Raw genomic sequence first — 15,514 nt, forward strand, 5'->3', positions numbered from 1 at the left:
AGGGGACATTGCCCCATCGCCCTGGACTTCTGGGATGGAGAGGGATGCCGATCTATGGGGAGAGATTTAAGGGAGGAGGTGGATGTGAAGATGTGGGCAGGTACCACCCCTCATGGGTCTGAGCTCCCTGTTCATCTGGTGGGCCTCAGGATGGTCTCTCCAGGCGTAAGCAGAGAGCTCGGCCCCCTCCAACAAAGCTCTGTCCCAGTGCCATGGGTTTGGTCTTGGGGGCAGTGAAGTGGGCAGGCCCAGGGCTCCTGCCTGGCCCTCTGAGCCCCTGCACACCAGCATTTGGCCTGCCTGAATCCTCCTCAAGCAGTACATCCCGCCAAAGGGAAGAAGAGAGAGAAGGAGAAACCCTGGAGACAACTCAAAGCAAAACTAGAGAAAGCAAAATGAGGGCGGTGGGAGGAAATGCAGATGTTCTGCAAGCCTACAGCAGGCTCAGCAACAGGCAGGACGAGGCTCTCGGTGGGACAGGATGGAAGAGATGCTGTGGGCCTGGGACCTTCAGGACACACCAGGGCTGTGCAAGCTGGCCATGGTTAGGGGTCTGGGCAACCTGTCCAGCAGCCCATCCCTCCCACCACCAACATGGCACCCACCAGCTCACCCCAGCCTGTCTCTTCCAGGACCGACAGCTGCTTTCCCAGCGAGTCAAGGCCATGGCAATGCTCTCACACCATAGTGCCCGACAGACCAGTTCCACCCACAGATCACCCCATTAACCCAGGGACCAAATAACCCACACACCCCACTGCAACACCTCTAGCCCAATCTCTCCCAAATTGAAACACAGCTCTGAGACCTCCCAGTGACCAGGACAGGGTTCAGTTGTAAGTGACCTTACAGTTGCTACATGACCTGACCACCTCTTCTCCTCCTGGCATCTGCAATGTCCTGTTTTGCAGGAACAGTGCTTTGCAGCTCCGTGGCACAGCTCTCCTCTAAGACACTGCTGCAAGCATCTGCCTGTCCAGTTTTCTCAAGACTTGGTTTCTGGGCTCAGATTTCTTTAAGGGATACTTGCTCACATGTTCACAATCACCTTTAATCAAGACTGGAGTACATAAGGAGCCAGGCTGGCTCTTAAGCATCTGTGTAGGGGGTTTTGCTTGCTTAGATATGGCTTGGGCATGCTGAAGTCACATATACAGCTGACAGGGATCTGTCCCAGCTCTCTGAGGTCTCCCAGTGGTGTCTAGCCATTCCCCATCAGCAAGATCCCAGTGTGGGACCAGGAATGAGCTCTGCTCTCCAGAGGTTCCAGCTGGCATGCGATCCCAGGGAGCTGACGAGGGTACCAAATGCTGACACAGCATTTTGACAGCCACTCCTCAGGAGAGCTACTGCGTGTCCGTGGTTGGGAGCGATTGCTCTGTCAGACCAGAGTGTGCAGGAAATGCAGCAGCTTCGGTGCCTGCAGCCGCCCCCTCGGCTGCACCCGGGTCCTGGCATGGGAAGAGCTGCGGCACAGAGGGGGGGTGGCTGGGGCTGGGGTCTGTGTGTCTGCAGGGGTGCATGTGTATTTGGCACATAGCAGTTGTGCAAATCTGGGAGCGTGCATGCAAATTTGCATGGGGAGTTGTGTGCACATTTGTGTGTTCATGAGCATTTGTGTGTGTTTATATATGAGTGTGCATGGCCTTGCTGGGGATGCTTGCTCTGGAGTGATACAGGGGAAAAAAATATTGGAACCCTCCCCGTTTGGCTGCCGTGCACTTGTGAGCAGAAAGCATGGGGGAAAGGGCTGTCAGGAGCATCCTCCATCACTCATTACGATGACAGTAGGAATGAGGTGGGCAGACCCAAACCTACACCCTGTCCCCTCTGGCCTTTCAGGAGTCATTCCCAGCAACGGCACATCCTGAGAACATGGAATAGTCAGGTTCAAGTGCTACTTAATTTTACAGGGCCTTGTTCTTCTCCTACTTGCACTGCTGTAAGCCTCAGTTTTCCCAAAACGGGATGTTGAGGACCAGACTGAGGCCCTGCTCTTATTCTGTCGGTGGCCATTAGCATTGAAGTGCAGGGATTAGACCCAGCTGCTGCGATGCTACAGGGAAGCAAGGTCAAAAACCAAAGCCAGGTGGTAGAGTCTGTCTAACCGCTTTGCAGCAAACCTCCTCTCCACAGCCTAAACCAAAGACCACTGAAACCCTGCCACCTACGCCCCTTCAGAGCCAGCAAAGCAGCTGCAGCAGAAAGGTTGTACCCCAAAACCATACCAGGCTCATCGCAGCCCAGCCTCTTCTTGGTGCAGGAAGGGAAAGCCAAAGGACTTGAGGGTGTCTGCTCAGCGCCCCCCCCTCCCCTGAAAACCTGACACAAACCTTAGCATCATAAGTGGAAATAATTTGCTTGGGTCCCTGCTTAATTTGGAGTGGAGAAAAGGGGCACAAACCTGCCAGCTGGCACAAATAACAGGCAGTCAGCTGTTATGGGTGCAGTGGTAGGCAAAAGCAAGTGAGCTGTGGTACGGAGTGAGGGGCAGGGGAAGGAGGGATGTGGGATGGTGGAGCTGGGAAAGCCAGAACTGGGCACTTCTCAGGACAGGAGGTAAAACAGCTTCCTCCAGATCCCACGCAGTGACTCCAGGAAGACTGAACTACTATCAACACGCTGGAGGGAGAGTCAAAACCATGGGTGGCTGCTCTCCTGACTTGCATGGAAAGACAAGAGCAGCTCCTGCACGATAACGCGCTTGGTTCCCCCTCCCCAAGCAAGATGCTGGGGCATGGGGGCTGACACCCATCTCATGGCACTGCTTGCTTTGGGGATGCTCGGTTGGGGACTTGAAACCTGCATCCTGCCCAGAGCTCATCCCAGCCCCGCTCCTGCTCTGGCCGGCACAGCCAGTGCTATGCCCATCACAAATCTCTGCCAGGGCTGGGCACCCTGTTCTCCAAACAGGGAAGGGGGATGGTGCCTGACAGCCTGAAGCATCCCCACCACTCACCCCACACACCCCCAGGCCCCAGCCTTGCTTCCTGCAAGGGGCAGGATTGCAACCAGGCTGCTGGGGGGCCGGAGGAGACACATCCCACGTGGCAGCAGGGGATGCTTTTGCTACACCTCCGACCCCACTGGATGGCTTGGGAGCCTCTGACCAGCTGCAGACCGCCATCCACTGAGAGAGGAAGGGACCCAGCCCCAAGCACTCCTGGAGGAGCAATGGCTGAAGACGGGAGGTGCAGGAAGGGCACCTCTGCTGCCCAAGAGGCAGGGTGGAAAATATGAAGCAGGGCCCACCCTCTCACCAGTGTCGTGTCTGACAGGAAAGCCAAAAGCAAAACTGCTGACCGAGCTTCTGCTTTTCACCGACTGCGGCTGCCTCCTGCCTTGGCTTTCCGGGCGAGCTGAGCCTGGTTGGCCATAGCAGATCTCTGCCAGAGCTGCTGGAGCAAGGAGCACGGCTGCTGCTTGCAAAAAGCCCCTCCAGGCTGTGAGCCATGTATTGGCATGAATGAATGTTGTGGGATTTACAGCACTGCCCATGGTGGCTACTGGGAGCCTTCAGCTGCACTGGGGACTGAAGGAGGCCACCACATCCACTGTCCTGCCCTGAGCAAGGGTGAAAGGCATCCCAGATGGATGTTCTTCCCATCTGGTCCCCTCTGGAGCTTTCTCAGGGCCTTTCCAGCCCCCACAGGGGACAAATTGTGATGCCTGGCATGCCTCACCCCTTCTGCCAGTGCCCAGGCTGGCTCCTGCAAGGCTGCGCTGGTTTTACTGGGGACAAGGGAAAAAGAAACCTGCTGACGATGCTGCTGAAGTGTGAGATGCAGGTGACGCTTTCCTGTTTCTGATGGGTTTCATGGTCTCCCAGTAAGTCTCTGCTGTCTCCAAAGCCACTCCTTACTGGGATTTCTCTTCTCAAGCAGTTGTCACTTCTTTCTGTTCTGATTTCTGGCAGGCAGCACAATGCCAGCATTGCTTTCAGGAGGGAAAATGGAAGTTTGGAGCCAGAAAGCTGCACCAAGCACTGTGCTGTAAGCTTTGTCCAGGCTGACAGCAGCCAGGCCTCTGTCATGACGGGGATGCTCATTCTCACTGGGCTGGGCAGGCGCCCCACATCGAGCCTGGTGAGGGGAGGCTTGGTGTGCAGCTGCAGCTGAGTGACCAGCTCAGACAGTGGTGAGAGGAAAAAGAGAAGCGGCTTCTCTAAATTATTAAGAGCAGCTTCGTGGAAGAGCAGCTTGCATATTGCACAGAGAGGCCCAGGAACCACAACAGACGCCGCCACCTCCCGGCTCTCGCCTGCGCACTGTCAAGAGCCGTTATTTGCCTGCCCACGCGCTTGCCATCACAAGTCAACAAACTCCCCTGACGTGAAACCCTTTATTCACTCTGCAGGGCCAGATCTGTCTCCCACCTGCGGAGGGAGGGACATGGGGGTAGATTTCCCTTCTTGCAGAGGATAGCACCTGAAGACAGGATGAAAACCAGCCGCCCGCTTCCCAGGGGTTTCTTTAAATAGCAGTACACAGGGCAGTCTCTGCCCCAGGCAAGGAGAAGCCCTCAGCCCTGGGGTCCCACGAGCAGCATCTCCCAGGATCCACTCCAGCTCTGGCCTTCGGCATTTCCTCCCACAGTGGTGCTTTTTTAGTTGGGAAGCAGCGTGGCCATTCCAGAGAGCCCCGGATGGAAGTAGAAAACCAAGGCATGATGTAAATTGCCTTTGTGACAGATCTGTTAGCATCACTGCTCTTCCCCAGCCCATCCTCCCTGCCCTGAGTGAAGAGGTATCACGTGGAGCCCAGCAGGGACCTTCCTCGTCCCGTGGTACCCATCCCACAGCCACAATCCCACCATGGCCAGGACTGCCTGATATCAACTCCAGCAGCAGCCCCTCTGTTGCTCCAGTCCCGGCACACTGGATTTTTCCCAACTGCAAACTGCAGTGGGAGCAAGGGGCCAGAGCAGCCTGTCCCTGCCCACACCCCTCAGCGAGGCGGGACCCCGGGTCTCAGCAGGGCTGTGACTGCAGCTGCCAAGTCCGCTCATCCTGGTGTTTCTTCTCTCGTTCTGGTGTTACGGGTTTCTCCTCTAGGAAGACGATGGTGGCGTATTCAGTCTGGTCGACCACCCGGGTCTCGGCGGGCAACTGGGCATGCTGCTCCCACTGAAACTCAAGCACACCATAGTCCACAGTAGACACGGACACCACGGGGGGCTTCTCTTCCTTCTGCAAGGAAACCCGGTAGGGGCGATTCATCATCCAGAGGTACCCAACAAGCCCAGTACAAGCCCCTTTTTTACAGCAAGTATTGAAACCAGTTCTGAAGCATCCCAGGAGGGCAAGAGCTGTACAAAGCAGAAAGACAAACAGACCTGGGATAGCATTTGTCCAGAGAAACCAGACCATGAGCCTTGGGGTCACCGCCAAAGCCATGTGGGTCTCAGCTCTCTGCCTCTGCAGGCAGGTTGGGCTCCCTGCCTGCCCAGCCATGGAAGGTAGGGTTGAGCTAGGAGCCCTTTTCCCACCTCTCCATTGGGCTCTGAGCTGGCACAGAGTGCACGAGGAGAGCCTGGGGCTGAGTTTGCTCAGCCCAGACAGGGGAGAGTAAAGGGGAACCTACTCGTGCCTTCAGCTACCTAATGGGGTTGGAGAGAAGATGGAGCCAGACTTCTCCCTGTGGTGCCCAGCAAAAGGAAGAGAGGAAACAGGCATTATAGCTGCAGCAAAAAAAAATTTTGCGTAATATATTGGGGGGGGGGGGGGGGGGGAATTTCCTCTTATTTTCTACAGCAACACAACCCACTGTCAAAGATAACCCTATTTTGAGCAAGGGTTGGACTAAAGAGGTCCCATCCTATCTCAGGCAGTTTTTTTTATTTTGTGATGGGGCTGTGTTGCAGGTGCAGAAAAGCAGTTGTAGCTGTGCAGAAAAGATCAAGCAGCATCAGAGAAGACAGGAGAAGTGAGAAGCCTGTGAAGGGCTGATAAAGAGAGGCCCTGCACCCTTTGCACCCCAGCGATGCCACGATGCTCCCCTGCAGCACAGCAGGGTGTCAGAGACAGAAAACTCACCGCTGGCATGTTCTCACTTGGTGGTTTCTCCACATCTGCAAAAGAACACATTCGGTTAGTAGATGCTTGTGTGCCAAGACAGTGTGAGCATCTGTGCCTGGGCCTGACTGAGCCCCCACATCCTAGGAGAGCGCTAGACACTGCAACTATTGCACCACGCTTCCTCCTTCTTCACTTAGGGTCTAACACCCTGAACATTACAAGGACAAGGGAGATACCAGCCCAGTCTTGGGATTAACTGGGATTAATGGGGTACAATTCTGCAGGGGTCCCCTCTGGGAGAGCCCCTCTGGCTGACCACAGCATGGCTGAGGCGATGCCCGATGCTGTGGCGGGGGGACTATGAGGTGCCCCGAAGGTGCCTGGACAAGGTGCACGTGAGAAACTCGAGTGCAGCATTAAGGCACCATACTAACAAGCAGTGCGGAGCCACAGCATGTAGTCTGGGGACTCTACAAAGGGCAAGCAAGGCCCAAAGCACCCTTCTCCCCTAGGCCTGGAGACACCTGTCCCATGGAGACATGCCATAGCTGAGTTTAGCACATTGAACAAGCCCATGTACCCCAGGGAGCTGCAGGTATCTGGCTGCCCCCAAATTCCAGCTGAGTTTGCTGGATGAGCATCACCCATCAGGTCCCCTGGCAGACCCCAGCCCCTCAGCACAGCACGGTCCCCACAGGGGATCATACCTCCTCTCCTGTACGTGACAGTGAGGTAGCCAAAGATCAGCAGCACAACCACCCCAGCCAGCAGCAGGATGCCCAGGAGCACAGCCTTGATGTAGTCTGGGGGATTGCCTTCCTCCATCTCGGGCTCGTCAGTGGCATTCATCTTCTCAGGGGCTGCTGCAACAGTCACCCAAAAAAGGGGGAAAAAAATGGCAGGTCAGGAGTGTAAAATGGCCTCTATAGTCCTTGTGAAATGCAACAGGGGAACATGGGGGCTGTTCCCAGAAAGCGCTCAGTCCCAGGCAGGCTGCCACAGCCCCACCATCCCTCCAGGGGCCCGGAATTTGGGCTGACATGGGGGATGTTTTGGCCATGTACCATTCCTTCCCATTGCAGGTGGTAAGGATGATCTCACACCACTGAGAGCTGTGGTGCAGGGGTCCAGGCACCACTCTGCACCCACAGGCAGTCCTGTGGCATGACCCCATGCCCAGCAAAGCCCCATGGAGAGCACAGCTTCCCTGAGCCTCCCCGCTGCTTCCATATCCTGGGGCCAGCACAGCATCAGCTCACATTGGAGAGAAATGTTGTGAAAGACAGTGACTTTTGCAGTGTTTCTCCTTTTTATAAAAGGCCACCTTCAGCCCCACAAAGCCCCCATGTTGCCAAGCAGGGGCATGGCAGATCTTGCTGTGAGATCTGTCTCCCATGCCATGGGTCTATGAGACTCTCCCAGAGCATGGTTTTGCAACAACATTATCTAGACCAACACTGGCTGTTTGAGGGGTCTGAGCCCCAGTCGTCACCCCAAACACAGTCCCTGTCCCCAAGGGAGCTGTTCAGGGGTGAAGGCAGTTCCCTGCACTGGTCTCCTGCCTCCATCCATGGGTGAGGACTCGCTCCTCCCCACAGCATCACTGGGGACACAGCCCCAGCAGGATGAAGACCTCCTGCCTCAGGACCAGTTCCAGCTGCAGTGTGGATGGGGGAGGACAACCTGTGTCCCTGGGCCTCAACCCTGCATGCAAAGGCAAGGGAAAAGGGCAGAGCTGTGCTCTCCTGACCCACACCAGGTCCTCCCTCAGCGGGGTACTGCCTCCTTATGCCCTGGGGCTGCAATGTTCCTGGGGGCTGTAGCACCATGGGACAACACCAATGACCTTCCCCATCAGCTCAGCCCTCAGGCTGACCTGTGACCACCAGATGCGACCGGTTGCTCTCCATCACTTTATCGGGTTCAAAGAAGGTGATCAGCCCACAGTAGTAGGAGCCTGAGTCATTCTGGTGAAGGTTCAGGATCTCGATCTTGAAGGCTGGAGTGTGGTTGGTGAGCAGATACTTCTCTGTCTTCGTCGGGGGGTTGTTCCGGCTGATCTCAGCGATTTTTTGGGCTTGGCTGTGGTTGGTCTCCTTGTACCAATTGAGGCTGTACTCCGAGCCAGAGTCACTCTCCATGGAGATATTGCAGAAGAAGGTGGCTGAGCCTCCTGCAGGGACAGTTAACACGGCTGGGAAGAAGGTCACTGTTTGGGAGAGAGGAAACAAGGAACAGACATGGTTACAGCGGGCACAGGTCTCAGAGACACCCGTACATCCATGCAGGATCCAGGGATGCAAAGAGGGTGAGAGCCTGCCATCACGCCTGCTAGCACCCCATCCCATGGAGAGGTGATGGGTTCCTATGCCCCAAACCCAGAGGTTCCATGAATTCCTCAGCTGTTTCACCCTCAGCTCCTGAAGGCCCCTAAGGGGATTTACAAAAACCTGCCGGCGAGTGCTTGCAAACCCAGCCCCATGCCATCGCCAGCACCCGGCTCACCCATGGCCAGGCTCTGGGGTTTGCCAGCAACGCAGGCAGCCTGATGCTTGGCCAGCCCACCGCATCACCCCAGATCACAAGGAGGTACATCAGCCCATGTCTCTCCCCTCCTGAGTGTGTGCCTGCTGGCCAGAGGGGGATGCTCAGGGGTAGTAACTCTATCATGAAGTGGTTTCAGCAGAGCAAATTGTGCTCTGGGCTACCTAAAATTAACCCAGAACACCTACACCAGGGAAAACAGACTTTGGGGATTGTATTATTTTTAAATCTATGCTGCATTTTAATGTCTGAGTCATCCTTCCTCCAGCTGATATTGCCTCCAAAAGCGAGCAGAGGGACCAAGTCCTGGGCTGGGACAGCACCCTGGAGTGAACCTCATCGCGTGTCCAGCTGCCTGCTGGGGTGCTTCAGCTCTGCCCACTGCTCCATACTGGGAGCACAGAGTGGGCAGGGGCTTCCCAGGGTATGGTATTTGCTATCTCCAGCCTGAGACCATCTGACAGGGCAGAGTGACCTGGAGCTTACGATGCCATCTCTTTCCAGCTATCTGTCCCCTCCTCACAGGGCAGGCACCCACCCGGGGGGTCCTGGCCGGGCTTGTGAGGCTGCTCCCAGCACAGGGTCATGGCTGCAGCCCCCTGGCCCTTAGCACCAGCCCTGCTGCTTCAACACATTTCCCTGCCTGTGATCCCAGCGGGTTCATCCCCGGCAGGCAGCGGCGATGCTACAAACACAGGCCAGGCTCACAACATCTTGGCTCAGCCAGCCCCATACAACAGGATGAGGCAGCTGCTGCATTAACTGTTGTTCAGAGCAATAAAAAGCAGGAAGAAGCATTCTTCACACTGGTTATCTGACCAAGCAATTCAAACCACCAATGCTTTGAAAAGTCCCCGCCTTAAGAAATTTATCTTCCCTTTGCAGAAATCGCCACCGATAGCAGCCCCGGGGCTTGCAGACAGAGTTAGAATGTCCCTCCAGCATTGGCCTGAGGCCATAGGACCATCATCTCAGCATCACCAACCAGAAAAGCAACCAGGACAATTCCTTGAATAGATACAAGATTAGGTGGAAAACTGGGCTGAGAGATGAGGGATGAAACCGAACAGGAGGAGGAAAGGAGGGAAGTGCCCTGACTCCTGCAGGCAGCGCTGGCTGCAGCAGTGCCTGCACTGAGAGATTTAATTTTTGTAATGTTCTGGGTTTCTTGTGTTTAACGTGAAATATTTGGCAGGCTCGGGGCTTTGCTTCCTACCCAGTGGCACTACCAGCAATGAATGAAGTGCTCGGAGGACTCCTGAAAGCGGAGGCTGGGTTTACACATTTCCCTGCATCTTCTCAGCACCAGAGGTAACATCTGCTCCAAGGGATGTCCAGCCCTGTGCCCACGCTTGGGGCAGAAAACACCCAAAGCTACCAAAGAAAGAGCCAGGCTGGGAGGGAGCGGGGACAGGCTTAATCAGGGCTCTTGCTCGCTCTGCCCGCACTCACCCTCTCCACTCCACCTCCTCTTCTCCACAGAATGTCACCCTGAGCAAAACCGCATGCAGGACCCTGGCTCTCTCAGGGTCAAGTCCAAACCAGGAAGCACAGGCTGAGGGCTCAGCCCAAAGCCATGAGAGCTGGAGCAGAAAACCCCAGACCCTGCATGGCATTCACAAACCCAGAGGCTCAACACCAAACCTCAACCCCAGCCAGTCTGTCCACGAGCCTCCAGTGTCGGCACTGTGGGCTGGGGACCTGTCTCCTTCCCCATCCTTTAACCCTATTTCTGACTTGAGCATTCCCATTTCTCTTGCTTCAGCCACGTGTACACAAAAGCTTTGGGGTTTCTGCCTTCTTGATGCCAGAGCTATTTATAACTACAAAGCTCCCAGCCCTTAGACATCTTCCACCAGCTGTGAATGACACCGGCTGTGCTGTCAAGCGCACCACGGTCTGGTACCTACCCCGGCGGCAGCTGGCCAGCATAGGGCCACAGCAGAGCAGGACGGTGCAGAGGCCAGTCAGGACCACCTCCATGCTGTTCCACATTGTCTTTGAGGCACCTGGAGCCATGGCGAAGCAGTCAGTCCCCTGCCTGGGCAGACGTCGCGAGCTGTGCCATATCGTGCCACCCCCAGCTCTTTCCGTGCTTCCTTCCCCGCGCAGCAGCTTGTTCTCCAGCATGCGTGGCAGGGGCTGGGGTGGAAATGAAACGTGCCCATCTCTGCCCCAGAGGGAAACCCAGGCTGCCTCCCGCCCCCAGCTTCCTCCCCACAGAGGGAAGGATCAGCTGAGCCGGGTCTGGCCCCTTCCCCTCCCCGCGTGCTCCTGGCGCGCTCTCACGCAGGCACCCAGCTGCCGAGACAGGCAACACTAAACCTGCACCCTTTTGGGGGAAAGCTCCCAGGGATGGAGCGGGCAGAGACCACCGGGGACGTATCCTCAGCTCCAAGCCTGGCCCATAAGTAAAAGCACTGTCTTGGGCTCCCAGGCACCCATGGGTGCTCCCACCAGGTGCCCATGGCAGTGGGGTGTTGGGGGACATGTGGCACTGGGTCACCAGGCAGGGTCTGAGCAGCCATGGGGCACCTGTTGGCAGGCTACTCACATGGGGAAGGGATGGGAGAGGGAGGAGAAGGAGGAGAAGGAGAAGGAGAAGGAGAAGGAGAAGGAGAAGGAGAAGGAGAAGGAGAAGGAGAAGGAGAAGGAGAAGGAGAAGGAGAAGGAGAAGGAGAAGGAGAAGGAGAAGGAGAAGGAGAAGGAGAAGGAGAAGGAGAAGGAGAAGGAGAAGGAGAAGGAGAAGGAGAAGGAGAAGGAGAAGGAGAAGGAGAAGTTTTGGCTCCTTAGGTGTGTTTCTCCATGGACAGATTCACAGAAACCAGGGGCAGGTGCCTGGGGCTGGTGTGCTGTTATTGGGGTGACCTTTGCAGCAGACTTTTTCAACTTCTCCACCAGCAATGTTCCCCGCTTGCCTCGCTGACTAATACTTGCATAGGAAATAACCAGAGGTGAAAGCACACCATGGCTGGCTCCTCCGCTTCTCTCAAACACAGCCTCAGTGCCCCGCAGTTTTAGAAAGCATCAGGGGAAAATTAATAATCGGGGTGAAGGATGTGATTCTCATGATGATTTCATTATTTTCCGGACTTTCAGAAAGAAGCTGCGGGACTGGGGCTTGCTTACCTCTCACTTCCAGACACAGCCCTGGCAGGCAAGTGGGCTGGGGGAGCCACCCCTAATTTGGGATGGCCAAAGAGGGGGTTCAGAGCTGGGGCAGGCAGGGCTCACCCTGGGTTGGTGGCTCAAACCAGCCTGTCCTGAGTCCTCTTTTCCAGTCTCCTCCTGGCATTGCAGCATCACTCCTTTCTCATGAGCTTCTGGCCCTGCTTGAGCCACAGAGCAAGCCTGGAGGGCTGTCCCCTCCTTGTTACCTTTCCATGCTGCCTGGCCAGAGGCCACCATCTAGCAGGCTGGCAAGGGGAGCACTCTTCATGTGCAATGGTGCTGGTGGTCTCTGAGGTGGACATCACCTCTTCCTTCACAATTTCCTGCACTGTCATTAAAAAAACCCCTAACTGAGTTCCAGAAAATATGGAATCTCACAGCGAGGAGGCTTTTCCACCTCGAGGCTTCGTGTCCCCAGATAGCGACACCAGGCATCGGATTGAGTGTGGGGAGGCTTGTTTGGCACTTGCAACATGTTTTGGTTTCTAGAGGCGGAAGATGTGATGGGTATCACGACCGAGATCGCAACTCACTGAGCCAGGGATCAGCAGGAAAAACTGGCTCATCCTCCCCGCCCTGCGTGGCAGTACAGGGTTCTGATTAAAATCATAGCACGAATTGCTCAAACTTTCCAACGCATGCTTGAAATGGAGCCTAAGTCGGTACGTGGGGCGGGGAGGCTGCCGTGTCCACTAGAAACCAGTGGCGGGTAGATGCAGACTGTCTGGCAGTGTTTTCAGATGCTCAGGTTCCTTTGGAAACCCATGCCCCAGTGCTCCCCACCTGCTCCCCAGCAAGCTGCGGATGGCATTGACACCAGAGCCTTTCCAGGGTGCTTGGGGTGCAGGATGAGGTGGTGTGTGGCCAGGAAGCACCGGGGAGCTCACAGAGCTACAGAGCGTGCAGCAGAAACCACAGGGGATGGTGAGCCGGGAGCTCTCCAGCCGCACGCTGATGGGAAACTTGCTCCACTGCAAGAGAGAGAACAGGGGGGTTTTTTCCCCTTTTTGCTGAAAAAAAAATGAAAAGGATGAAAATAAAAAAAGAAAGGATCAATCTCGCTGCTAGGAAGCCGCTGGGGGGGAAAGCAAGGTGAGCAGTGGTGCTGTGCCCCAGCCCAGCACATGCCCTGGGTGCTGGCATCACAGAGGAGCCTGGCCCCACAGCAGACCCCGGACCTCAGGAAGGCTTTGCACCCTGCCTGCACCCTGCCTGCACCCTGCCAGACCAACACAGCTCCCACCAGCTCTTGCACCAGCTTCTCCAGCACCAAGGAAAACAGCCTGGCTCCAGCCATGCTGTGGCTCCTGCTCATGATGGTAAACCCCCTCCAGCCCAAACAGGGTGGATGGCAGATCTTGGGGTTATCTGAGAGGGGGCCTGAAAAAGGTCCTTTGATGCTTAAAAAAATAAATTCCCTTTCTCTGAGCTGGAATATGGTGAATTGCATGGGGCAGTCCTATTTGCAAAATAGAACAAAAAAAGAGCTGAAAAGGAAGGAGAAAGAGGAATGAGGAGTAAGTGAGAAAACAGTTTGTTCTTCAAAACTAAGAGCTTCATCAACCACATCACACCACTTCACTGAAGCACAAACGTCCTTTTTGTCCCCAACAAGAAGCTGGCCCAATGTGTCAGTGAGGGTCCCACCAACGCAGCTGGGACCCGGACAAGGCCTGGGTTTCCTGCAGCCATCACTGTCGGGGCACACAGTTATCACCCTGAGCAGTCACCTCAAAGGATTGGCAGTCAGTCCAAAAATGGCTTAGAAGCATCTGGGGTATTTAAGGAGCACTGAAAATTTGGAAGATGTACAAGAAAGCAATGACCAAACACCTCAGATGGAGCCAGCTGAAGCCCAGAGCTGAATGTCATCAAAACCGAGGGAAGGCAAAGCTTCCCAAATGAGATGGGGAACACAAATTACCACAAAAAGATGCTGAGGAAGAGAAACCCACAGGTTCCCAGAGATCCCTCCGTCGTTGGTTTAACTGAATTCACATCTGTGGGTCTGACCCAGGCAGGAGGCAATGTGGCTGGGGCAAAAGAGGAAATGGTTAATAGTGTTTGCAAATAAACACAGAGAGCTTTGAGGTCTTTCAGATACTTCTCAGAAATTAGGAAGGCAAACGATTTGCATGAGCAACAACACCTAACCCTGTGGGGAAAGGCAGCAGCCCGGGGGGGTGAGTAAGCGGCAAGTAAGCGGAGGTATGGGGGCATGAAACTGTTCCTTTAGCAAGTGGAAATCTGCAGGGCCTGTGCAGGGCAGAGGTAACTGCAATGCGAAGGTGCCACATGGGTATGGCATGGGGCCACTGCCACCTCCAGCATGACAGCAGGGTGCTGCTCCTGCCTGCGGGCAGAGCTGATGTCCAGCCCGGCGGTACTAAGGGCTCTGGTGGATCGTCTCTAGCAAGCAGTGCTGCTAAAGTCAGTGAAAATCAGGAGATGCTGCTGCTGCTCAGGGTCTCAGCAACCCGCCTGTGCTCAGAGCAGGTTGGGGCAGGATCTGGAGCCAGTTGGGATGTGTCTGTGCATCCCGAGCAAAACCCTGGCAGAGGTACGTCCTGCCTCCTGGTGTGCAACCTCACAGCCTCTTGCACCTGAGAGGCACCTCCAGACAGCACCCTGCCCGCAGAGCCCCAATCCCAGGCGCCCTCCAGCCCTGCCGCCTGTGATGGCCCCCTCCAGCCCCTCATCCCCAGCAGCAGCATGCCCCACGCCAGCACAGCTGCATCTTCGCATTGTTTCCATTTGAAGCGCCAGGGACCTTTCTCGGCAGCGTCAGCCACTGCACGTAAGAAATGTGATCATGGAGATTGCTGCATCAAGATAAACAGCAGAGGAAGCAGGATGTCAGCTTCTCAGGAAGGGGCTGTGTCATATGCAAGCTGTTGTTTGTCAGCCTTCCTTGGGACACACAGCAGCTGCAGACAGGGAAAAGAGCACAAGGGTGTGACTGGGGGCAGGATAAAAGGGAGTGACAATTTTAGGCCTCTCTGGAAGATTTCAGAAGTTCCTGAAGGAAAGGAGCAAGGCTGGGATGTCCATGCTGATGGTTGGGCCACGTGGCCCAGAGGAAGAAAGGGAGCACAGGGTCTTGCAGCAGCACATGGGCAGGAATTGGGGGAATAGGCTTCATAATGGCCACGTTCTCAGGCTTCACTGTCCTCCACCTGCACCCACTGCCCCCGCAGCAGCCGGGCACTCCCAGCAAGGCTCCCAGGCTGGACTCGGTGCTGGGGGCCGAACACCAACACAGAATCCCTCCCACCGAGGCCAAGGGCTTGCAAAGACATCTCTGAGCACGGGGACGCCCCTGCCCTGCTGGCACCCAGACCGCACAGGTGCCGTGTCCGCAGCCGCTCCAGCCCACAGGGCGCAGGGCAAGGCAGCGGGCAGTGCCCCATGATTTGGGGTGGGATGAGGGCACCAGAGAAGCGCCCAGCGCCTGAAGCCACCTTCCCCACCAAGGAGCCCCTCTCCCTCCCCATCCGTCCTCCTGCCACCCTCACCTCCCCTGCAACAGGCTCATCTTCATTTACAGGTATAATTATTATAGCAACGATTTAGCATTTATTTACCATTTATTTTACTGCATCAAAATTTTTATTGTAAAAAATGTCAAGATAAAAAAATATGTTGACAAACATAAAAACCCCTGCCCTCCGCGGGCCCGCACGCCCCGTATCGCGGCGGTGAGCGTACGGCCACGTGCCAGCCCGCACGGCGCAAGGGGCGGGGCGCGGCGCGGCGCCGTGACGTCACGTACGGTGGCGCCCC

At 55.8% G+C, this 15,514-nt stretch overlaps 1 protein-coding gene across 1 annotated transcript; it reads right to left on the reverse strand.

Annotated features, from left to right (window-relative positions):
* Positions 1 to 4,327: 4,327 nt before the first annotated feature.
* On the reverse strand, positions 4,328 to 10,674 carry PDCD1 (programmed cell death 1). The gene is made up of 5 exons (XM_074834561.1): positions 10,471 to 10,674; positions 7,893 to 8,225; positions 6,724 to 6,879; positions 6,035 to 6,069; positions 4,328 to 5,188 (listed from the first exon to the last, which is right to left on the reverse strand). The coding sequence occupies exons 1-5, from the start codon at positions 10,577 to 10,579 to the stop codon at positions 4,970 to 4,972; spliced, it is 852 nt and encodes a 283-aa protein (XP_074690662.1). The 5' UTR covers positions 10,580 to 10,674; the 3' UTR covers positions 4,328 to 4,969.
* Between the last annotated feature and the right edge of the window lie 4,840 nt (positions 10,675 to 15,514).

This window comes from Strix aluco, chromosome 9, assembly GCF_031877795.1.
Source record: "Strix aluco isolate bStrAlu1 chromosome 9, bStrAlu1.hap1, whole genome shotgun sequence".
Taxonomy (NCBI): Eukaryota; Metazoa; Chordata; class Aves; order Strigiformes; family Strigidae; genus Strix; species Strix aluco.

What these genes read in the sequence shown, in the direction of transcription:
- PDCD1 (XM_074834561.1), bottom strand. Translation starts at nt 10,579, where the DNA reads ATGGCTCCAGGTGCCTCAAAGACAATGTGGAACAGCATGGAGGTGGTC. An exon ending in GCTGGCCAGCTGCCGCCGGG is followed by an intron (nt 8,226 to 10,470) that starts GTAGGTACCAGA and finishes TCTCCCAAACAG; the next exon opens with TGACCTTCTTCCCAGCCGTG. An exon ending in TGTCACGTACAGGAGAGGAG is followed by an intron (nt 6,070 to 6,723) that starts GTATGATCCCCT and finishes GTTCTTTTGCAG; the next exon opens with ATGTGGAGAAACCACCAAGT.